Genomic DNA, 24,440 nt, shown 5'->3' on the forward strand with positions numbered 1-24,440 from the left:
CCAAGTCCCCCTCCCTGACCTCCACCTCAGCAGGAGCACTCCATACACTGGCTGGCAGTATCCAATGAGCATCTGAATGTTAGGAACCATATCTTCAAGTCTGGCCCCAGAATAGTTTAGAGAATCTGCAAAATGTTCAAACTCTGCCACCCTGCCCATTATGGTGAGCTCCCCTGGGGCAGCTTGCCTACAAGATCCTGCCTGTGGCAGTTCTCCAAGGCTGGCAACCTTCAAGAGGCACGGGTGCTATTGTGAGAATTGGTGGAGCTGGACCCAGCTCCATCACCAGAGCAAATGTGCAGATAAAGCTCTCCTTCCTGCAGGCTTGCTTCTTCTGTCAGATGAAACGGTGGGATTTTGAGCTCTAATGATATGTCCTTCCTAAACATAAAAGCCGAATGACCAACCAGACAGTTTTAAAGAAGACAAGTAAAAGTTTATTGTGTTGAGCAGACCTTATTTTCATTACAGTACCAGGAAATTCATTCTCCACTCACTTCGGGTGCAGAGGGCTCTGCAGACACCTAGGGCCCCGGTACTTGTTCCCAAGCAAGGGGCAGCACCTGCACCTATGTTGCATTTAACGAGCAGGATTACAGTAAAACAGAATAGTTATAAAGAAGGTTTTCTAAATACATACTTTCCTTTAAAAATTCTAGTATTTTTCATTTTTTCTATGTTTACCTCATTATCATCAAGGATAACTGGTTGGAAAACATGGTACTTGATAATCTTTTTCCCAAATCATTTGCCTTGAATTTTGCTACTTTTACTCTGACGAGGAATTATGCCCACTTCTCTGGACATCTAAATAATGACGAGTAAGGCAATGCATAAATTACAGGTGGGATGAAGGCCTTAGCTCATACCCCAACTTGTTTCTTCTTAAATCTTCCACATTTGGCCTCTATGTTGCTAGGTAATTTAAGATTCAGGAGACAGCCTCTTGCTTGCAAAATCAGTATCAGGGAGTTTAAGCTTAATGTGCTACTTTTGGGGAGCATGCCGCTGCTTGAAGCTGATTTTGTGGTTTCGTTTTATAAACTGTCAGCACTCAATGGCACCCTGAAGGGGAGAGACCATCTACTTAGTGCACTGACTCACTACTACCCACAAGTGTCATTTCTGAATTAGATCAAGAGATCAAATAGCAAATGAAAGAGAAATTGGTATCCTCCAGATAGTCTGAAATATTAATTACAACCTGAGTTAATGAAGTCAAATTTGTTTGAATTCAATCAGGCAATTACCAAAGTTGTGATTGAGATCTTCCCCCACTACATCAAGACAGGGAAAACATGAATTTAAGTAAAAAATGTTATCCCACCAAACTAGACACATGACAGCTATATTTAACTCTAATCATCCCACAAAAATGTCCCCATAAAATCAAATACTTAAAAAATTAAAATTATACAACAGTTGAATATATACTTAAATTACTTTGTGCACAATGCACCTTCCATCTGTTGTTGCCAAGAAAAACTTTCCATTTACCAAATGATCTACCAGTTTACCAGGTGATTTAGCAGAACATTTCCATCTCCATGAAATCTGACGCCATAGCATTAACATTGGAATCAGAAAAACACACTAGAAATTCCCTTGTGACTCATTCATGGCAATTTTAGAAAAGGGCTACTTTCAAGTACCCGAGTTTACTCACAGGGGAGATGTAGGGTAAGAGGAATTTTACTGAATCCTAGGAGGGTGGTGTCTGACTTGTTCCAAATTACAGTGGCAGTCAAGTATGATTCCCAGCTAAAGGACAATGGAATTTCCTTCCTATTAGCTGGGCCCGTCCCTTCTGAAAACCCCACTCACACCGCCAGCTTCCGGACCTTCGTTCAGGCACCACGTCCTGCAACCAGACAGAAGTTGTTCCTTCAAGCACAGCCTCCACATGGTTCACAGCATGAGGACTGGAGGAGAGCAGAGTTCATTAAGCTCCGTTCCTGGAAACTATTTCTGAAACATATGTAAAATCTTTGCTCTCCCACTAGCTGAGTTCACGAAACAAGGGCCTACCTCGAGGCATATACACATAGTAGGTAGGCAAACATCTGCATGTTTCCGTTAGAAACGCCACATCTTGAGATTCTACACCTTATCATCCTTATGGGAAACTAATGTGTCATCATTCTCGGTGTGGTCAGTACTGAGTTCAATTGTAAAACACACATAGGCATGCCTCCTCAGCTCCAGCAGCAGGCTGTGTGAATGGGGTTTGGTCTCAAATGCCACTGTTCGTAGAACATAAAAACTCACATGTTGCATGTCATTCGGACATGTCACATTATTTCACATCACACTGGCCCTGATTCATAAAGAAAATTTCCCATTATGGCATGATGAGAGACAACAAATCCCGTTCCATAAAAATGATGGTTAAAAACAATGCACTGTGAACAGTTTCCAGAACCTTGAGCATTTCAGTGCCATCAATTCTTGCTTCTTGGGAAAAAAATCTCTATCTTTTGGGTCACAATTTGCTTTCGCACAGTAGTCAATGGACAAAGCTGACCAAGACCAAATTTTAGTGGTATTATCATTTCCTAGGACATTAGAGGTTCATCCTGAAAGATGCTGTTGCCACATGAACCAAGAGAAGGAAGGAAGGCCCTACACCACTTCAAAAGCAAACGAGGTCTTACACACTTAGAAACAACTACTGGTAAGACTTGTGCTTAGGGTGGTGACGGACAAGAGCAGTGAGGACACACACTACACGGAGAACAAATTTCACACTGTACGTTCCTCACATGGAATATGCATAAGAGACCTGGTGGAAAGACATGGAGAAAGGTGGCATGTTCCATGTCCCAAGGGAACCAGCATTTAAAAAGCACACCCCAGTGACTTTAGTATTTCCCACTCAATCTCCCAGAAAATCAACTCGGAAAGTACACAGTTCTGTTCACGGGTGGACTGAAGTGGTGGTGGGAGAAGGCTCTCTGACAGCTTTTCTTCGATCCAAGATGAGGCTAAACAAATGTTTTTTGTTCTCATTGATTCTATCCCTTCAGCTGCTCTGACCAGTGAGCGGCAGGGAGGGGGGGGCGGGGGGGGGGGTAACTCAAGCTACAGCCTCTGTCAACAGCAATGACTCTGAGGGACCTTTTCAGTCTTGGATCCATTTATCTAAAAATTTGAGCTCCCTTCTTCCCAACTTTTAATGGAATTATAAAAGCTCCTTCTGACTGACTGAGAGACTCCTAAGCTAACTTTTGCTTATGTGACTATAGAAAAAAATAAATTACTTGATATTTGCCATAAGACTTTGATTTCTAAAAAAGACTGAAAACCTATGTTCCGTGGCTTAGAAGAGTGAGGATTCAGCTATCATTTGCAGCCCCTCCTCACATTTGTAAAAAGCAGGCAAAATATTAGGGACAAAAATGGTTTGCAATGGAAGGAGGCACAGTCCACAGGAGTGCTCTTGTGTACCCTGCAGCCTGGGCAGACAGAGGGAAGCCCCTAGAGCCTCACGCCCATGTAGGCCAAAAACACACCAGACGACTCCCTCTGGGTGCCTCCCAACACTGTCCGCTCACCAGGAGAGGCCGCTCCAGAAAGGCCACTCTGGGCCACTGAAGTAAAGACACTAAGAGCAGGGCTGATGCTGCTTCAAGATGCAACTATGTGCTGTCAGAAGAGTGGTGTGCCGGCAATTTCGGCAAACCAGAGGCAGCCCACAGCACTGAACTAAAAGGAACAGAGGACCACGTACAGAGGAACACGGATTACAGTCAACATCTCTCCTCTTCTCAGCTCTGGGAGTCCTGCGTAGAGAAAAGTCAAAGCCAACTTTGCCTGGGTCTGAGAAAGAACCCCCTGCCCCCCACCCAGAGGAGCAGAAGGTGGATGATGTGATGACCTTCCCGAGGGAGACTGGAGCCCGTCAAGATGGATCACCAGAGGGGCTCACTATGGCTGTATCCAGTGAGGAAATCAATAACAGACTTTTTTTTTTTTTTTTTTTAAGAAAGTGGGAAGAAAAAGCAAAGACTTTCACAAATAGAAAAATTATTTACAAAACAATTTCCTAAGAAGTTTACTGGGGTTGGGTGGGGAATAAGAATAATGTTTTCATTTTAAATTAGTCACGTGGTACTGACGGTTTATAAAAGGGAATGGCCAATTTCTGTCTTCTTCACCTCCCCCAAAATACCTTAAAGTCATCCTACTCCTGATAGTTTTCCTACCCTCATCCCAACCCACCCCATCCTGTCTCCAAATTAATTGCCTGGAGCCAATCTCAAAGACACATGATTGTTGGTTGGGTTTCCATTTAACAATGAACCCACTGCTGGGGAAGAGAACACAAGGACACAGGACGCACTGGCATAAACCTCAAGGTGTGTGGACCTCGGACAAAGCTTCTGCCACCACAGCGCAGGCTGCAGACTGAGCTCCGCTGTCAGTAAACTGAGGTAAGGAAGAACATGGCGGCTCTGGCGGGTCGGCTTCCCATGGTGATGCAGCATGTGTGTGCTCTTGGTGTGGGCACCACAGGACTCATTTTCTTCCAGTTGCCTCTGCCATTTTCCCTTCTGGTTAGAAGACTGCTCTTTACAGAGTCCCAAAAGATCAGCCACTTGTCTTCCTCTGAGGTACAAATCCAATAGAGCCTTGACTCCAAAGATCCAGAGCCCACCGGCGTGTAGAAGTCAAAATCAAATGCTCAGAATCAAAAGGTGTGGCACGCCTGCCCAGCCAGTTTATCAGCAGTTGTAAAGACAGATCAGAAAAAACTAGCATTTAATACAAAAAGTGTTTTTCAAATGGTGCAATTTCCTGTCCTCCTGCGAAGATCATAATTCTTCTCGTTTCTGAGGTCCTATGGAAAAGGAGAACAATTGAAAATAGAATGGTTTTATCCTCAAGTGACAAAAATACAGACTGAATATTTCTTCTGGTACTGTAACCTATTAACTGTGGCCCCACCTCCATTTTATCTCTATTTTGAAATTTTTAGAAGCTTTGGTGTGGAGTGTATTATATTTTGAAAGCAAAAACAAAACAAAAAAGACCTTTTTGTTTTTAAAAACACAAACCACCTGCATATCCCTATTCCAGCAGAACTGTTTCACAAATACAATCTTTACTTCTGGTAAAAATATACACATTTTTAGTCAAGATTCTTCTTTTTTCATTTAATAACACACAAACACATTTTCCTAAGTAAAAGTATAGCTCATTTACCACTCTCTATTCTTGGATGTTTAAACTGTTTTTAATAATTTTGGTTTACTGGGGAGCCTGGATGGTTCAGTCAGTTAAGCATCTGACTCTTGACTTTGGCTCAGGTCATGATCTCATGGTTCATGGGATCAAGCCTCACATAGGGCTCTGTGCTGATGGCACGGAGCCTGCTTGGGATTCTCTCTCCCTCTCTGCCGCTCCCCCACTTGCTCACGCATACACTCTCTCAAAATAAAACAATAAACTTAAAAAAATAATTTTGGTTTAGGGGCACCTGGGTGGCTCAGTCGGTTAAGTGTCTGACTCGGCTCAGGTCATGATCTCAGGTTTCATGGGTTTGAGCCCTCATCAGGCCCTATGCTGACAGCTCAGAGCCTGGAGCCGCTTTGGATTCTGTGTCTTCCTCTCTCTCTGTCCCTCCCCCACTAGCACTCTCTGTCTCTCTCAAAAATAAACATTAAAAAAAATAATAATTAAAAAAATTTTGGTTTATAAATAATAAATTTCTCCATTTTTATTACTTTTTTCTTATGTGAACTTATTTCTTTAAGGTAAATTCCCAAGAAAGGAATTACTGAGGGTATAAACATGTTAATGGTTTCTGCTTTTTAACAAGGACTGTTCTAATACACAGAGCTTTGGCAAGGTAGACCCAGAGCACTTTCCTCATCATCTTCCCAACAAATAGCATTATCAGTATCAATATGCACATTTTTTCAATGGAGTGTATATATATTTTTTTTAATGTTTATTTTTGAGAGAGAGAGAGAGAGCACAAGCAGGGGAAGGGCAGAGAGAGAGGGAGACACAGAATCTGAAGCAGGCTCCAGGCTGTCAGCATAGAGCCCAACGCGGAGCTCGAACTCACAAGCCATGAGATCATGACCTGAGCCTAAGTTGGGTGTTTAACCAACTGAGCCACCCAGGTGCCCCTCAAGGGAATATTTATTAATGACAGATTCCTTTAATGTAACTGTTGTTTTCTCAACTTCATTTATTTGTGTTTTCCTCTTATTTGAACAGAATTGTACATTATTTACCCACGTATCGATAGAAATCCTTCAGGTGTTAATAGCGAATTTGAATTATTTTTATTATTTTTATTTTATTATTATTATTATTTTATGATACTAAACAACACAGTACAGTCTTCGGGATGATTAGGTGAATCATTCAAGATCCATGTTCTGTAACTGACTTCTTAGAATTAGTTTTGAGCTGAATAATGTTAAAAAACCAGAATTCAGCTTATTAATAGTTTACAAACGGTCACTATTGTATTCTAATGATTTTTGTCAACTGTATACCATTAGAGATTTACACAAGAGTGGGGAAAATATTACATTAAGATTTAGTCCCTTCTATTCTTAGCCTAAATTAAATAAGTCCACTCCAATATTCTTCTTTGAAAGAACACTTTTTTTTTCAAAATCAATATACACTTTGTCTTGACCCTAAATATGTTCATTTAATAATGCCTGGACAGATTTAATAAAAAACCAAGGAATCTGACAAAAGATCCCCAAAATAATGTCAGGCTTAGCTTATATATCACAAAATTCATGAGCCTAAATAACAGAATTCTCAGCGCACCTTTTCTCAAAAAGATAAAATAAAATAAAATAAAATAAGGGAAAAGAAAAGGGGGCAGCAACTGTATTAATACATACGTTTAGAAGGCCAACTAAAAAAGGAAAGTAAAAATATACACTGGTTGATGTCAGGATGGAAGGGCTGAGATTCCTTTTATTCATTATTCTGTTGTTTTTGCAACAAACACAAATCAGAAATGCAAATAAGTACTTCCCTAAGGCTGACCGCTGGACTTACCTTCCCAGCGTGGCTCCTGTGTCGTCTTCTTGTCCAGCATTCCTGTCTCTTTCTCCCTCTGGAACCGGGTCTGTAGCTGCTTGATCTCTTGGTCGTAGTCCTGCCACTCTGGGACAATTCGAACAGCTGCTTCCAGCTTGGGCTCTTTGGTCATTGGATTATTACACTGTAAAACCCAAATCACATGCTTCAACCAAGCTGAAGACAGGGCACATTATACAGAATTAAAAGATGTGTCTGTTCTTGGATTCTAAGTCCGAACTGAACAAAAAGAACAACACTGAAGAGCCAAATGAGAGACCAGCAGAAGCAATGTGGTAGTGGGTCACATAAAGCTTCTACAAAATTGTGGAGAATGACTGGAAAGCAGGAACTGAAAGTTCCTTTGATAAAATTACAAGGCACAGAGATAATCCATGGACAAGTAGTAACTTCACTGATTGTAAGTAGTGAAACAGCCCCATCAGACACCAGAGAACCTGGCTGCCTGCTGCACGCAGCAGAGATCTGTGGATGTTACTACAGGATGTGCTACAGTCCCCCAACTGCACAACTACAGAGAAGACTAAAGAAGAATCTGTGTGTTAATAACGATCTAGTCATAAATCACACTGGAATAAGATGTAGAAAAGAACCACAGACAGCTTACCAAATCTATTGTTTTAGCCCTTTTCTTAGAGGCATCATCACACCACGTTTCACACCAAAGCCATTCTTGAGGGAGTGATTTAATTGGCACCTGATGGATCATGTTATTGGGCAAATCCTGTTTGGTAAAAAGAAAATAAGACACAATACTCTCAAGTTCTGAGGGAAACTGAAATAAACTCAGAGCAAATTAGCGGTAATGGCTGCTCATTACATATCACATACCAATCACAATTTTTTAGAACTGAAAGGGTCTACTAAAAACCTGTGAGAAGCTAAAATACTTATTTGTGATTTTTTGTAAAACTACAGTTTAGAGGACTTCTAAAACATCTACCTATGATAAGCACCTGAAAAACTTTAGCTTAAAACTCAAAAATAACCTACACCTAGACTTCTCTCCATGAGGGCAATTCTAAGAAAAAATACTAGTGCTTCTTGAAAGTTAACTAAGCATAGAGTGTGGTTTTGATACTTCACAACTTTGCATAAAGGATGCTCCAAATCAACCTTGTCAACTGAGGCTTGATCCCAAGTGGATGAAGCTTACATGTTTTCAAGCCAACTGTATGCTTTGAAGCTTTTTTCTCAGGAAAACTTTTGAGTTTGACACAATAAAATGTTGCACTATCTTAAGACACAACCAATATGATCCAGAAATTCCACTTCTGGATATATGCACAAAAGAAAGCAGGGACTCAAACAGATACTTTTACACCAATGTTCACAGAGGCATTATTCACAATAGTCAAAAGATGGAAATAAGCCAAATGTCCATCAACAGATGAATGGATATACAAAATACGGTGTGTGTGTGTACACACACACACACACACACACACACAGGAAAATTCTTTCAGCTTAACAGGAAGGAAATTCTGAAAGCTGCTATGACATGGATGAAACTTGAAAACATTATACGAAGTAAAATAAGCCAGGCACAAAAAGGAAAAATATTATATGATTCTAAAAGTACCTAGAATAGGCAAGTTCATACAGACAGAAAATAGAATAGAGGTTGTCAAGGGACTGGAGGGAGGAAGGAAGGTGGAGTTGCCATTTAATGGGTACAGAGTTTTGGTCTGGGATGATGAAAAACTTCTGGAGATGGACAGCTGCACAACACTGTGAATTCACTTAACACCACTGAACTGTCCACTCAAAAATGGTTAAAGTGATAAATTTTGTGTTACCTGAATTATACCTAATATTACAGATAAAGACACTTGTAGATGACAAAAATTGAAAAAAATTGTTACTAGTGAACTTACACTAAGGAAAATTAAAGGATATTCTTTAGGCAGAAGGAAAATAATCCTATATGGAAGCTCAGAAATGCAGAGAAGATTGCAGGGTAACCACATGAGCATATCTAAATAGATAACAATCCCATTGTAGGAGAAGAATTTCTGGGGTTTAAAATACAGAGATATCTAAAATCCACAGCAACAGCCATTCAGGCTGGGATAAGGATAAATGGAGTTAGTGAACTCTAAGGCCAGTATTACTCAACCTGAGGTTATGCAGATGCAGCAAGGAGTCTGCTAGGAATGTGGGCTCTTAGGCCCAACCATACATACACCTACTGAACTGGCCCATGCGAGTGGGACCCAGGAATTAACGCTTCAATAAGTTCTCCAGGTGAATCTTTTATGTATGCTGAAGTTTGAAAAGCACTGTTCTAATGTTTTTGCACTGTGTGGTAGGTGCAAATATACCAACTAGCATTAGCCTTTGCAAAGTCAGGAGTGCATAATACTGTAACCTCTAGGATAATCATTAAAAGAACTGCAAAAAAGTATATAGTTCAAGGGGCTCCTGGTTGGCTCAGTCAGTGGAGCATGTGACTCCTGTTCTTTGGGTTGTGAGTTTGAGCCCCACACTGGGTGTTGAGATTACTTAAAAATTTAAAAATCTTTAAAAAAAAGTGTATAGTTCAAGCTAGTAGAGGGAAGATGGAATTATAAAAAACTCTCCATCTGAAGGAAACTAAGGAGAAAAAAGAAACAGAACACATAAAATAAGCAGAAACACTAGAAAAGCCAGTCTTACTGGTGATTACGTTAACTATAAATGGACTAAATGTTCAAATTAAATGACTTATACAAAATGTAAAAACCAACAGATATAAGCCTATTTATAAGAAATGGAACTGGGGTGCGTGGGTGGCTTAGTTGGTTAAGCGTGCAACTTCAGCTCAGATCATGATCTCACGGTTCGTGGGTTCGAGCCCTGCATTGGGCTCTGTGCTGACAGCTCAGAGCCTGGAGCCTGCTTTGGATTCTGTGTCTCCCTCTCTCTCTGCCCCTCCCCCACTGTCTCTGTCTCTCAAAAATGAATAAATGTTAAAAAATTTTTTTTTAATAGAACTAAAATATAAGGATAGAAAAAATTGAAAACAGAAGGATAAAAACAATATACCATTTAACAATAACCAAAAGGAAAGCTGGCATAGATGTACTAATATTGGGTGAAGGTTCCCCCAACAAAAATCATTAAAAATTCAGTTGTAGGATATATATGCTTCTAAATTTTAGGTACCTAATGGTATAGTCTCAAAACACATAAAGCAAAATTTGACAAAACCAGAGATGAAGATATCACAATACAGAAAAATATTTTAATACAATTCCCTCAGTAACTAATAGAAAAACAGACAAAAACACATAATATGACCAAATGGACTATACCTAATATCTACAGAATACAAAAAACCAAATGAAATGTTTACCAAAACTGATGACATTTGGGTCTAATAGTAAATCTCCACAAATTTCAAATGTCTGGAATCATACAGAAGAAATCCTCAAACCATAAAGCCACTGAGCTACAAATTAATAGCAAAAATGTAACTAGAAAATCCCTGTGTATTTGGAGTCACTTCTACATTACTTAAGAGTCAAAGACATCACACTGGAAACTAGAAATACATTGTACCAAATGACAAGGAAAATGCTACATATAAAACATGTGCAATGCAGCCAAAGTCTTGCTGAGATAGAATCTGATCATTTCAAATGCATACATTAGAAAGACTAAAAATTATGAACTAAACATCTCAGGAAACTAGGAAAAAAAAATCAACAAATTAAATAAAGTAAAAGGTAAGCACAATAAAGAACAAATTAATGAAACAGAAAAGAAACAGGATGAAAAACATTAAAAGATGTTTCTTTTTTTTTTTTTTTAATGTATATTCATTTTGAGCAAGAGTGAGTACACGCATGCAAGCAGAAGAGGGACAGAGAGAGACACACAGAGAAAGAGACAGAGAGAGAATCCTAAGCAGGCTCTGTACAGTCAGCATGGAGCCCAATGTGGGGCTTGATCTCAAGAACTGTGAGATCATGATCTGAGCTGAAATCAAGAGCTGGACACTCAACTGACTAAGCCACCCAGGTGCCCCTAAAAGATGTTTCTTTAATTCCCAGTGAGGTGATAAAGGCAAAAAAGAGAAAGCACAGTAAACAATGTCAGAAAATTATAAAAGATAGAGAAAGAGAGAGAGAGAGAAGACATCAATATAGATCCAGCAGACTTTAACTGAAGTGATGAAAGCATTTTCCAAAACAGTGCACTTACAATCTGAACATGTTGCGCTATATAAATTATATCTCAATTTTACTTTTTAAGTATTTTTTAATGTTAATTTATTTTTGAGAGAGAACAGAGCATGAGTGGGGGAGAGGCAGACACAGAATCCAAAGCAAGCTCCAGGCTCTGAGCTGTCAGTCCAATATGGGGAGTCCAATGTGGGGCTTGAGCTCACAAACTGTGAAATCATGCCCTGACCCTAAGTTGGATGCCCAACTGACTGAGCCACTCAGGAGCCCCTACATCTCAATTTTAAAAAATGAGAGGGTAGTACGGGGCACCTGGGTGGCTCAGGTCATGATCTCGCAGTCGGTGAGTTCAAGTCCCACGTCAGGCTCTGTGCCAACAGCTCAGAGCCTGGAGCCTGCTTCAGATTCTGTGTCTCCCTCTCTCTCTGCCACCGCCCCCCCCCCCCCACTCCCACTCATGCTCTGTGTCTATCTCTCTCTCAAAAATAAACATTAAAAAATTTTTTTTAAAAATGAGAGGGTAGTATAAACAACTTCATGATGTTATGTTAGTAAATTTAGCGACACCTTAACAAAAACATTGATTAAAGTAGTAATAGAAAATGTCAACAGTCCCATAACTCTTTTTTTTTTTTTTTTTTTTTTTAATGTTTATTTATTTTTGAGAGAGACAGAGACAGAATGAGAGTGGGTTGGGGCAGAGAGAGAGGGAGACACAGAATCTGAAGCAGGCTCCAGGCTCTGAGCTGTCAGCACAGAGCCTGACATGGGGCTCGAATTCACGAGCCATGAGATCATGACCTGAGCCAAAGTCAGACACTCAACCAACTGAGCTACCCAGGCACCCCTATAGTCCCAAAACTCTTAAAGAAACTGAAGTCATAATTTAAACACAAAGAAATTTCTATTAGGCTTCACTAGTGAATTCTACCAAACATTAAAGAAAGAAATAAGGTCAATCTTACACAAACCATTACTGGTAAATGAAAAAAGAAAAAAACAAAACCCAACTCATTTTAGTAAGCCAATATAGCCTCAACATCAAAATCTGACAGAGATATTACAAGCTATTATGTCACACAAAAACATAAATACAAAATTCTTAAATAAATAGTAAGCACAAAAAATCCAGAAATATATAAAAAAGAATAATAAATCATGACCAAGCTGGATTATATAATTCAGAAATTTTATTTAGGTATATAATTAAACTACACTTACAGAATAAAAGAGAAAATACTATCATCTCAGCAGATATTAAAAACATAAAAAAATTTAACACAAGTGATTTTTTTTAAGTAGCAAACTAGACTTCTGGTGGTGTGGCCTGGGGCCTGAAGCATGGGGCACATAAGGAGAGGCGGGGTCTCAGGGCTGTGGAGCCACCAAGTGGTTGGCAGGGCAAAGTAGGACACGCAGGGAGGGCCAGGCCAGGCCCCAAATGAAAAATAAAATAAAAAATAAAGTAGGAAACTAGGAATAAAAGGAACTTCCTTAATCTGAATAAGAGGAAATATCTACAATATCTAAAAAATATCTACAATAAACATCATACTTAGTGGTGAAATGCTGAAAACTTTGCTTTTGAGTCAAGAATGTCCACTATCAACATTTCTGTTCAACATTAGGAAGTCCCAGTAAACAGCAAAAGCAAAAAAAAAAAAAAAAAAAAAAAAAATTGTGCAATTAGAAAAGAAAAAGTAAAATTGCCATTACTTGTAAATTATATGCTTACATATACAGAAAATACAAAATTATATCTCAGGTGCCCCTATATACAGATTAGTAGGGTAGCCGAATACAACAATGAACAAAAATCAACTGCAATTCTAGATACCAGCAACAAATGGAAACAAAAATTTTTTAAAATAACTCTTAACAGAGATGTATAAGATCTAAGATCTCTATGAGGAAAACAATGAGAAATTAAACACAACCCAAATATAAAATCCTAGGGGCACTTGGGTGGCTCAGTCAGTCGAGCGTCTGACTTTAGCTCAGGTCATGATCTCGCACAGTTCATGAGTTCGAGCCCTGTGTCGGGCTCTGTGCTGACACTGACAGCTCAGAGCCTGGAGCCTGCTTCGGATTCTGTGTCTCCCTCTCTCTCTGCCCCTCCCCCACTCACACACACTCTCTCTCTCTCTCTCTCAAAAATAAACATTTAAAAAAATGTCAAAATATCACAATACACAAAATTTTTTTAAGACATAAATAAAAAATAAAATCCTAGTAAATGTGTTTTTCCTCCTAAACTTGACAAGCTCATTCTAAAATGTATATGAGAAAATAAAGGACAAAAAAGTACTCTAAGACACTCTTGAAGAATGAGGTGGGAGGATTTGACTTACTGGATATCACGACTTATTATATATAGAACTAGAGTATTTGAGATTTGTGTAGGATGTTAAGATAGACAAACAGGTGAGTCAAAAACTAGAAGACCCAGAAACAGATCCACGCATACATGAGTACCTCATATCTGGCAAAGATGGCATTGCAGAGCAGTGCATTCCATTAAACAAGAACAACAACAAACTGATGTAACTGTATATGCACAAAAAAGTGGAAGTTGAACTCTATCTCACACCATATATAAAACAAATTTCTACTGGAATATAGATTTGAATGCGAAAAAAAATAAAGCTCATATTTTAAAAATGTCTTTGTGACCTTAATAGGGGTCAAAAAGCATTAACCATAGAAGAAAATACTGACCAGCCTGAAAACAAAAGATACCATTAAGAGAGTTCAAGTAGAAAATTTTGCAACATATACAACAAAGGTTACACTATTAGTACACATAAAGAATGCCCATAAATCAAGAAGAAAAATTTCAAATAATCTAAACACAGTAAAACCTTGGATTGTGAGTAACTTGTTCTGCGAGTGTTCTGTAAGAAGAGCAAACATTTCTAATGAATTTTAACCTGATAAACAAGCAATGTCTTGCAATACGAGTAATATGCAATGCTGAATGTCACATGATTACAACTAAGTCAATGGTTCTTGAAATTTGCTTTGATATATGAGTGTTTTGCATTACAAGCATGTTTCTGGAACGAATTATGCTTGAAAACCAAGGTTTTACTGTATTTAAATAAGCATATCACAAGAGAATATCTAAATGACCATAAATACACAAAATGGTACTCAACTTCATTAAATTATGGAAATGCAAAATAAGACCACAATGAGGAGCAACGCCAACAAAAATGGCAGAGTAAGGAGCTCTGAAAGTCTGCCTTTTGATAAAAGCAACCAAAAAAGTGATAAAAATTGAATCAACTTTTTTCAGAACTCTGAAAATTAACCAAAGGCTTGCAGCAACCCAAGGAGCACCTAAAAGTCAACAAAAAATGGTTGAATGTTGCTAAGAACAGTGAACTTTGAGGTATTTGGACTTCTATTCCCATTCTCCTGTTCCCCATTAGTCTCAAAAAATAACAGCCTGCACTGCCATACTGGAGTAAGGAGAATAAGGCTGGAGGTCTTTCAAACTTCATTCCAAAAGCAGAACCATCATTTGAAGACCGTACTGTATAGGCCTGTCTCTATTCAATCTCACTTGAACTTACCCCATGCTAAAAGCTTCTCCTTGGCAGCCCTTGAAAAATGTGTTGAGCTTTCTGAGGCTGTCTGATGTCTGAGATGGAGCAAAGAATACATTAAACAAAAATCTCAACAAGAAATACTGAAGATTGAGATAACCACAGAAGGCTGTGAAAAGAAAAGACAGATTCCTGGGAAGACAAAAGGCCATGAGAACAGTACGTGTAAGGCTCTGAGCATGCTCTGTGTTGCGTACATAAGTAAGAAAGCCCTAATAAAGCCATAAACTCTCACCTCTTGTTGATCTTGAAGCCCTACGCAACAGAGAAGTGCAGACTAAGGTACAGTTGTAAACTGCCTGGCTGACTGTTGAGGATGTATCCCAACAGGCACCCAGAGGCCTCTGGCAAAGACTGGAAATCTTTGTGGTTTTGAACACTTAAGAAATCTCTGTCCAATTTTAGCTGACGACTAAGCTAAGCAGGCATACCAAATATGCAGACTTCACAGAACTGGTTTAGAAGTCCAAAAACAAACAACTACTACAATAAGCAAAATACCAAATATACAAAACCCATATATAGGACAAAAAAGCAATCAATAGAAACTATACTTGTGGAGGCCTAGACACAAGGAATTTATATCAGGTATCTTAAATATGTTCGAATAGGAACAAAGGAAATCATGTCTAACGGAACTAAAGGCAAGTATGTGAATGATGTTCCAAAAAATTAGAGACGATTAATAAAATTATTAATTATACAAATTAACCAAATTATACAAAAGAACCAAACAGAAAAATCTGTTGAAAACACAATAGCTTAAATAAATGAAAATTCACTAGATAGGTTCAACCACAGGTTTTAGCAGCAGAAAAAATAATCAGGTCAAGTGAAGATAAATCAGTTGAGATTATCCAGTCTTGAGATTATCCAGGAGCAGAAAGAACAATGAAGAAAAATAAACAGAGCCTCAGAGAACTGTGGGAAACCATCAAATATACTAACGCACACAATGGGGGTCCCAAGGGGATAGAGAAAGAGGCAGAAATAATACTTAAAGATATAGAACTTCTCAAATTTGGTGAAAAACATTAGTCTATACATTCAAGAAGCTCAATGGACTCTAAGTAGGATAAACTCAAGAGACCCAACATCATAATCAAACTCCCGAAAGACTAGAGATGGCGACTCGTCAGATAAGGGATTCTCAAGATTAACAGCTAATTTCTCATCACAAAACATGGAAGCTAAAAGGCTGTGAGACAATATAGTCAAAGAAAAATATGAGAAAAAAAAAACTATCAAGCAAGAATTTTATATCCAAGCAAAACTATTCATGAAAAAAATGAAGGAGAAATTTACATATTACCTAAGAAGTTTGTAGCTCCAGAGCCATTCTATCAGAAATACTAAAGTGAGTCCTCTGGCTGAAATGAAAGGGCACTAGACAGTAACTCAAATCCACATGAAGAAATAAAAAGCAGTAAAGGTAAGTAGGTAAATATAAAAGATAGTATCAATGTATTTCTGGTTTAGAGCTCCTTCCCCCTGCCCCTGGTTTAAAAATAATTACAAACAGTAATAATTATAAATCTGTGTTGACAGGCATAAAATGTATAAACATGCAAACTGTATGATAATGAAAGTAGGCAGGGGAGGAGGGGAACCACAGCTCCATAGGAACAAAGTTTTTGTATACTATTAAGTTATTATTAACCCAAATTAAACTTTCATAAATAAGTGTTAATGATAATCATCAGGACAACCACTGAGAAAGTAAGTCAAAAATATATAGGAGAAACAAGGGAATTAAAATGGCAGATGTTAATCCTACTTCACTAATAATTTTATATTAGATATAAATGTGATAAACTCTCCAAATGAAAGCCACAAGGGATGGCAGTTCACATGTACCAAATTAACAGACTGACAATAAGTTCTGGTCAAAACATGGAGCACCAGGAATCCTTACACAGCTGATGAGTATATAAGTTAGAACTACTTTGGAAAACTGTCTGGGATCATCTAGTAAAGATAAATATACAAATATGGTAACCCAGCAAATACACATGTAGCTGAACACACAACTGAAATATGTGTACATGTGCAGCAACACAGGTGCATGAATGATCACAGCAGCATTATCCACGGAAGACAAAAATGGAAAACAACCCAAATGTAGAATAAACAAAACGTAGTACCTCTACACACACCAACAGGGATGGATCACACAAACATAATGTTGAGCAAAAGAAATCAGACTTAAAAGAGTTTATCTTTTAAGATACAACTGAGGTAGGGAGAAAAAAAAAACAAAACAGGCAACACTAAACCACAGTATTAAGGATACACGTTAAAGTAGTAATTCTATAGAGAAAAGCATGGGGTGATTACCACAAAGGTCAGGATGCTGGATACTTTTATTAAGAATGGTAGCTGCAGGATTTTAGTAATGTTCTACTTGTTGAACTGGATGGTCATATATGGGCATTAGATCTGTGGTAATTCACTGGTGCATGTGAATATGTATATATTGGTATAGTTTTGTTTTGTATGTTTTCTTTTATGGGTGCTAAATATCATAATGAAAGTTTTAAAATGTTTAATGCAGACTTTAGCAAAACAAAATATGTGAAAGTAGGTATCCACAACAAACTAAAAGCTTACTTCTGAAAAATGTTGAGCATTAAAAAATCGATTCAGATAAACTTCTTAAAAAAACACCATGGTTTCCAACAGAAAAGAGGGAAATTGTGAAACTATACACTGTGAATCCTTGCTAGTTAGTCTCTAAAGAGAAACAAATTTCCCCTAGCAAGCAGGAAAACACATTTATCAGGTTATCCTAGGTGCAAAATTAAACAACATGGTAATGGTTTGAGGAGGCAGCATCCTCCTTTCCATCTCCCTTCCAAACCAACATCATTAGGCCTACGACATTTTTTCACTCCTATGCATTCTGTTGAGGACAAAAATGTCTCACACACACACACACACACACACACACACACACACACACACACACACACACTCCTGTCCATGAAGAAACAAAACATTGTTCCAACAGAGGAGAAAACTGAGAGGAAAATAATAAATTCAATTTCTGACATAATATTGCATACCCATCACTGCAAGTGTTAACCAAAAAAATAGCCACTTACTTGATCAAGATTTGAAAGGCTGTTAGGATCCTGACTCAGACCTTGGTACTGTCCCCTGAGTCTGTCACCAGCAGCTATTTTCCTAAACTTCTTTAGATCCACGACATATAGTGCACTGGATAGAGAAGAACTACTTGTTATAACCATGGATTATGACAAAGAATAACCCCACTGAATAATGGTCACCAGGTAAACATTCTGCCCTCTCTGTGAAAAGGTAAGCTGTGGCCTCCACTGGAGCTCAGGGTCAGCATGTGCTTCTTCAAAGATGGCAGGAAATTATTGCAAAACACATACTCTGCCATAAGCTCACTTTGTCACTCTTTCTTAATTGCCTTCCTTATTTAGCTGCCTTAAGTCTCTGACAATAGAAAACTTCTACCAAACGTCAGCAGATTAGATAATAAAAGCTGACCATCAGCCAAAAATAGCCTGATAATGTTTTAGATGTTGCTGGGAAAAAAAAACATCCACACTGTTATGGATCTTCTGGACCAAGGACATAACTAATGATAAAGAAATCCCCAAACCCCAACTTTTATTCTCTGTAAATGCTGCTTCCTACACATCCCAGACCTTCCAGATCTTCCAAACCACATTCTGCCAAGAACAGATAATGCAATGGTACACAGTCTGACCTAGGAGTTCTACTTCTAGGAATTTGTCCTACAGATATATTTGAAATATACCAAATGATGTATTTATTCACTGCAACACTGTATGTCACAGCAAAAGACCACAAATAACCTACATATACTGCAATAAAATGCAGATGTTAAGAAAGAAGGTCTCTCAACACATTGATAGAAGATCTACTATAGTAAAAAAAAAAAAAAAAAGGCACAAAACTGAAAATATGATGGTATATTTTGTGTAAAAAAAAAAAAAAAGATGTAAGAATCAAGAAACTCTAGGGGCATCTGAGTGGCTCAGTTGGTTGAACATCTGACTCTTGATTTCAGCTCAGGTCATGACCTCATGGTTCATGAGTTCGAGCCTGCCTGGGATTCTCTCTCTCCCTCTATCTCTGCATCTCCCCTACTTATGCACTCTTTCTCTCAAAATAAACAAACATTAAAAAAAAAAATTAAAAAAAAAAAAAGAATCAAGAAACTCTGGAAGGACATACTGCAGTAAATTAATAGATGATGTTATCTGTTATAGGAGTAGGAACTGGGTAGAAAACAGACAGAATTGGGAGAACTTTTCACAGTATATTTTTTATAATTTTTATTTTTGAGCCACATTAATAACATATTACCTATTCATAATTTCAAATATGTAAAATTAATTTTTTGAGATAAGAAAATCCAACAGCTTTGGAGAGTACTCCTTTTTCAGTACCTGATATGATACTTTCGCCCAGCCAAATGACTGGCCCAGTACCCTGATTTCCAGAACCTGTATCCATCCATTTCTTTTCGGCTATCACAAAAGGGAGTATAGCCATAAGGAGCGCCATCCAAATTGAAATCTCTTAACTCTTTCAGATCTGTTCGGACAATCTGGAGAAAAAAAAATCACAAGTCATTTGTTAAACAGCCATGCAGACAGCAGTTTCCTTAAAACACAGATTGTCTCACTGAGACATTACAGAGGGCAGCTCTGAGGTTACCGGCACAGGCTCCAGCAGTAGACCCAGGCTAAGCCCAGATTCCTTCACTGATTAGTGGGCTGCCTTCGCTAACATGTAAGACACTTTGCATAGTGGTTGGCACACAGTATTCTAAGTATTCGAAAAGGTGGCAGTAAAACAAATTTATACTGCTTAGCTTCTGTGATGGAGTTTCCCCATCTGTAAAATGGAGACCTCACAGGATTACATGAATTAACATATGAACACATGCGGAATGATAACTGACACAGACCAAGTGCTCAACAAAGGTAAGTGTGTTTATATGAGAACCCAGAAAACATGCTTCAGGTCAAGCTGGTTGTGACACAGTGAGCTGAAGGAGGCAGGGAATCCCAAAAAGGTGGATGAAGTTTCTGGCCGCATGACCTTTGCACACATTCTATCACTTCCATTCAAATGATCATCTCAGGTTTCAGCCGGCTAGGGAAAAGGGGAAGATTGTAAAGGAGAACTATATTAACACTTTTTGAGTGTGTATGCTCTAAAATCACAGTGTGTTCGTTTTAAGTCAAATCTTGACAGGAGGAAGAGTATCTGAAGAGCTACAAACTATCAAAGCTAGGCATCTATCTGGTAGAACTTCCTCTGTCTTACCCATGCCGATAACTCCTAGCTTTTGGGTAAATAATTGGAGACGATAGCAAGCACTGTTAAACCTCAATCTTCCAGTTTTTAGTCTGTGTGTTAAATGAATTAAGACACAAGACTGCATGTATGATGTATAGAGGCATAGAAAAAAAGATTAAAAGGAGATACCTCAAATGCAAACTGTAAAAGTGATCACACCTGGGTGTACCTTTTCATATATTTTAAATAATGTCACAGAGGCATGTATTTTTCTGTAACCAGAAAAGTAAAATCATTTAAAAAGGAGAAGGAAGTCTAACGGCTTTAATACAAACTGTTTAAACCTGGCTTCTAAAAGCTTACCTGATCAGCATCCACAAACAGGAATTTGTCAACAACCAGTGGGAACAGCACGTCCAAGAAGAGGATCTTGTAACCCCAAATGATGCGCTGTTTCTCAGTCTGCTGATGAAGCCACCGGGGCCATTTGTATTGAACAAGCTCATACTGGAAGTTGTACTCATTTGCCATATAAGGTATGAACTCCTATTTTGGCACATAGGGAACAACAGACAACCATTTACTCAGATGAAGAAAATCGGCTCTCTAATGGAAGTCAGCCACCATGATGACAGCACAAGTAAAACATATTTACCATAACGGCAGTTGAATACAGAAATCTGACCGTGACTCACCGGTGACTAAAAGAATACATATAAACTTGTCAAACCCCCATTTCTTTAGGACTTCTAACTATCACGTGAAATGACAAATCTTTCAATGAAGGCTTTTAGGTTTGTGTGTGTGTGTGTGTGTGTGTTTTATGGAAATGAACTTATTAATTTACAGTAAAACATTTTTTGAGCTTGACTCAAAGGCTTTCTCAGACCTGGGCCTAACCCAGGGAATGACACGGCAGATCCAAATATTCTGAACAAATTTGTTTTTAAGTTTTTAGATCCTAAATACAAGTACCTTCAGGGGACCAGAAGTGAATTACTGAATAAAATAAAAGTTGTTTAGTAACATCTATAGAACCACAACAACAAAAGATACAAACAAGATACAAGATACAAACAAATTTAGATGACAAATACTAACTAATAAATAAAGCAGAAAACTTCCCAAGTCTGTTTTTCATGGTGCACAGATGAAACAACACTTCCAGAGATCACTGTTGTCCATGAGACAATGAATAATCCTCCCCACTGGAAACCAGCACTATGCTTTCTAATTAAATTAGAATATACATGCTCCGAGGAAGACAACATTATTTCATCAAAACAAAAGATTCAGGGGCACCTGGGTGGTTCAGTTGGTTGTGCGTCAGCTCACGGATCCCAGGGTTGCGGGACTGAGCCCCACGTTGGGCTCCGCACTGACCGTAGAGCCTGCTTAAGATTCTGTCCCTGTCCCTTCCTCCCACAGCCCCTCTCTCCTGCTTGCACTCTCTCACTCCCTAAAATTTTTTTTAAAAATTAAAAAAAAAAAAAAAAATACAAAGATACAGATTCTCCTCCTATGTTACCCAAACTTCAAACAGGTCACAATAATTTTATGTTTGGTTTTATGATGACTGTTCCCCTAAAGAGTCCAGGCTAGAAGACTAATCAACACGAAGTATGCAGCTGAGCTACGGAAACCCAAGAAAGAAAAGATTTTTAAGTTACACAAATAACAGAGAAGCAGTAAGAAGTATATTATACCATCATATCTCCTTAATGTCTCCTTTCCTCTCCCCTGAGAACAAACCTTAAATGTGGGGGACAGATAATTCTTCAAGAACCAGAATTTCACAGGAGTCCTGGTATTCTTCAGTACTGACAGCATCATTATACTATCAAACAAAAGCAAATAATAATCAATATTAATTTTCCAATGCTTTTTAATCTCAACAAAATTGAGCAGAGCTGATCATAAGACCGCTGAATGTTTTTCACAGCAGAGCTGATGGCTTTAAAAAAGAGACCCTTAGTAATGGAAAATGAAAAACTGCACTCATTATAAAGTTATCACTGAATGGAAAAGAAAGGGTATTTCTCACCTATAAAAATATACCTAACTGACAAAGGCAGATGTTTTAATCATGTTACATCTTTAAATACTCTGCTTCATGAACTGCCGTATTAATTATGCTACAAATGAATAACGGAGGTTGTAGCTAACAGTCTACATGACTATGAAAAGAAAACTGGAAAGCCGCAGCAGCTGTGTGTGGCTGCACTGCCCCCCACAGCCTATCCTGGAGACACTGCTAGGGAGGAGAGCAGGACGAGGTCAGGGGATGGCAAGTGGCTACAGCGTCAGGATTTCCCTACTACGAAAACAGACAAAAACACACTGGATCAAGGAATTTAATTAAATTGAGTTATTACTAACATTTGACATTACTATTTTAGGTCAGTTATTATTTCTTGGAAATAGAAGGTTGAACCTGAGTAAAATGACAGTTTAATTATTTGCCATACTAGATTTGTCATGGAAAATTAAAAGTAAAATGAACCTGGCATTAGGAAAGTCACTCTCAAGCAAAGGAGCATATTCCCAGCCAAGCCTTCCCCCAGCAGCCGCTGTGTCAACCAGCACATGGCTGTGGCCTCTCCTTGGCTCTGGCTGTGTGACCTCAGGCAAGTCCCTTCACCCTCTGAATCTGTCTGTAAAACAGAGGTGTTATTTGAGAACTAAGATCACTCCTGGCTCTACACCCCTATGAATCTCTAGGCGACAGGTCCACAGCCCTGTTCCACTTCTACTCTCTGTGCTAACTTCCTAGATTCTGGGTTAAGCAATGCTTGGTGGCCAATTAAACACCATTATTTATAATGTGTGCGCAGTGGTATTAAAGGTTTATAGCCTTGTAATATCCACACATATACATTTATGATACAGCTGGACTTTATGAGATTGGCAGATCAAAACAAATACAATTCTGTATTCACAGTCCTCAGAGTGCTTCACATATACAGAAGCATAATGGATAGAATGCCATGAAACATTTACTCTCTTACTCTCTAAATAAGAACACTGTGACAAACTCATTCATAATGTACTGAAATAACCAACATGACTAACCGAAGAAATCTTTCATAGAGATGGCCGGATGCCACGGAGAAAATATTAATTATGTCATCTTTATCCTGTTTCACTTCCTCAGTCTTCTGTCCTCCTGTAAAGCCCCTATAACAATAAAGGTAAAAACAAGAACACTTGAACTGCTAGTATAGACACACAGCCCTTTAAGGGGAGAGCTACAGAGACCGTGTTTCCCATCCTATTCCTTCCCTAGAGGGTGATGCAAGGGGAGGTGGCGAAGCATCAATGGCGCCCTGGGAGGGCACAAGGGAGCCAAGCCACCACAGGATAACGAAAAGGATGCTGCCTGCAAGGCCCCACATAGCTTCAGAAACAAACTGAACATAGGCTACTCCACAGAATGCAATCCACTCAATGGAAAGTAAACTAAGCTCTCTGAAGGACAGGCACCATGCAGTAAGAGTCAAGAAGTAACTACCCCATGGGGGGACATTAACCTCCTTCATTCATTGTGGGAAACACCCATCTACTCTAAGTGGAAGTGCAAGATTTGCTGCAGAGTACAGACTCTGAAAGGTCCACATGGGATTCTTACACTCAAAAGAAGGGAGGGATGGGGCTTATACTTTTCCTTAAAAATATTACTTTTTTTTTTTAATGGTGCCAATTTACCATTTGAAGGAGTCCCAAAATCCAGATTCATTTTCATTAGTTCCGTCACTCAGCAGGTCTTCGTTCACCATGTCTGCCTTCTTCTGAACCTGTAACCATACGTGAGGGGTACCATGAACAGTAGGGGACGAAGCCCCTACTTCCTACAGCCAAGTCTAGGCCCCATAACTCAATCTGGTGCCCATATTCTGGCGAAAGAAAGCTGTGCCGCAGGCAGGCAACGGCCCACCTACAGTCTAGACCAGTTCAACAGAATGATCTTTCACATACCACATTAACACCTCAGGTGATGAGACAGAAACCTCTTGTAATTCAGTAATAATTGTAGTCTGAAAAATGGTCAAAGAACCTCAAATTCAACTGTATAGGAAACAGAGTCTGAGCAAAACTAGCAGCATCATCCACCCAGCTGACAGCTGTTCCAGGGAGAGTGCAGCCCACAGGAGAGCTACCCGTCAGGACAGAGTCACTTCATGCCACAGCCTGTTTTCAGGATTCACCAGAATAAAGATGGGTTGAATCTTCTCACCAGCACAGGGAGAAGTTTTCTACTCTTCTGTGTGTGGTCTGC

The 24,440-nt window shown here is 38.8% G+C and overlaps 1 protein-coding gene across 2 annotated transcripts in view; it reads right to left on the minus strand.

Moving 5' to 3' along the window:
* Positions 1–414: 414 nt before the first annotated feature.
* The window catches only part of UGGT1 (UDP-glucose glycoprotein glucosyltransferase 1), a 111,267-nt gene continuing 87,241 nt past the window's right edge, over positions 415–24,440 (minus strand). For both annotated transcript variants that reach the window (XM_042954058.1, XM_042954057.1), the window contains 9 exons: positions 23,870–23,958; positions 23,237–23,341; positions 21,917–22,001; positions 20,528–20,710; positions 19,306–19,466; positions 17,962–18,076; positions 7,685–7,801; positions 7,036–7,201; positions 415–4,840 (listed from right to left, as the gene is read on the minus strand). In XM_042954058.1, the coding sequence (XP_042809992.1) occupies positions 4,815–4,840; positions 7,036–7,201; positions 7,685–7,801; positions 17,962–18,076; positions 19,306–19,466; positions 20,528–20,710; positions 21,917–22,001; positions 23,237–23,341; positions 23,870–23,958 (1,047 nt within the window). In that variant the 3' untranslated portion in view covers positions 415–4,814. The remainder of the gene's footprint in view (positions 4,841–7,035; positions 7,202–7,684; positions 7,802–17,961; positions 18,077–19,305; positions 19,467–20,527; positions 20,711–21,916; positions 22,002–23,236; positions 23,342–23,869; positions 23,959–24,440) is intronic.

This window comes from Panthera leo, chromosome C1, assembly GCF_018350215.1.
Source record: "Panthera leo isolate Ple1 chromosome C1, P.leo_Ple1_pat1.1, whole genome shotgun sequence".
Taxonomy (NCBI): domain Eukaryota; kingdom Metazoa; phylum Chordata; class Mammalia; order Carnivora; family Felidae; genus Panthera; species Panthera leo.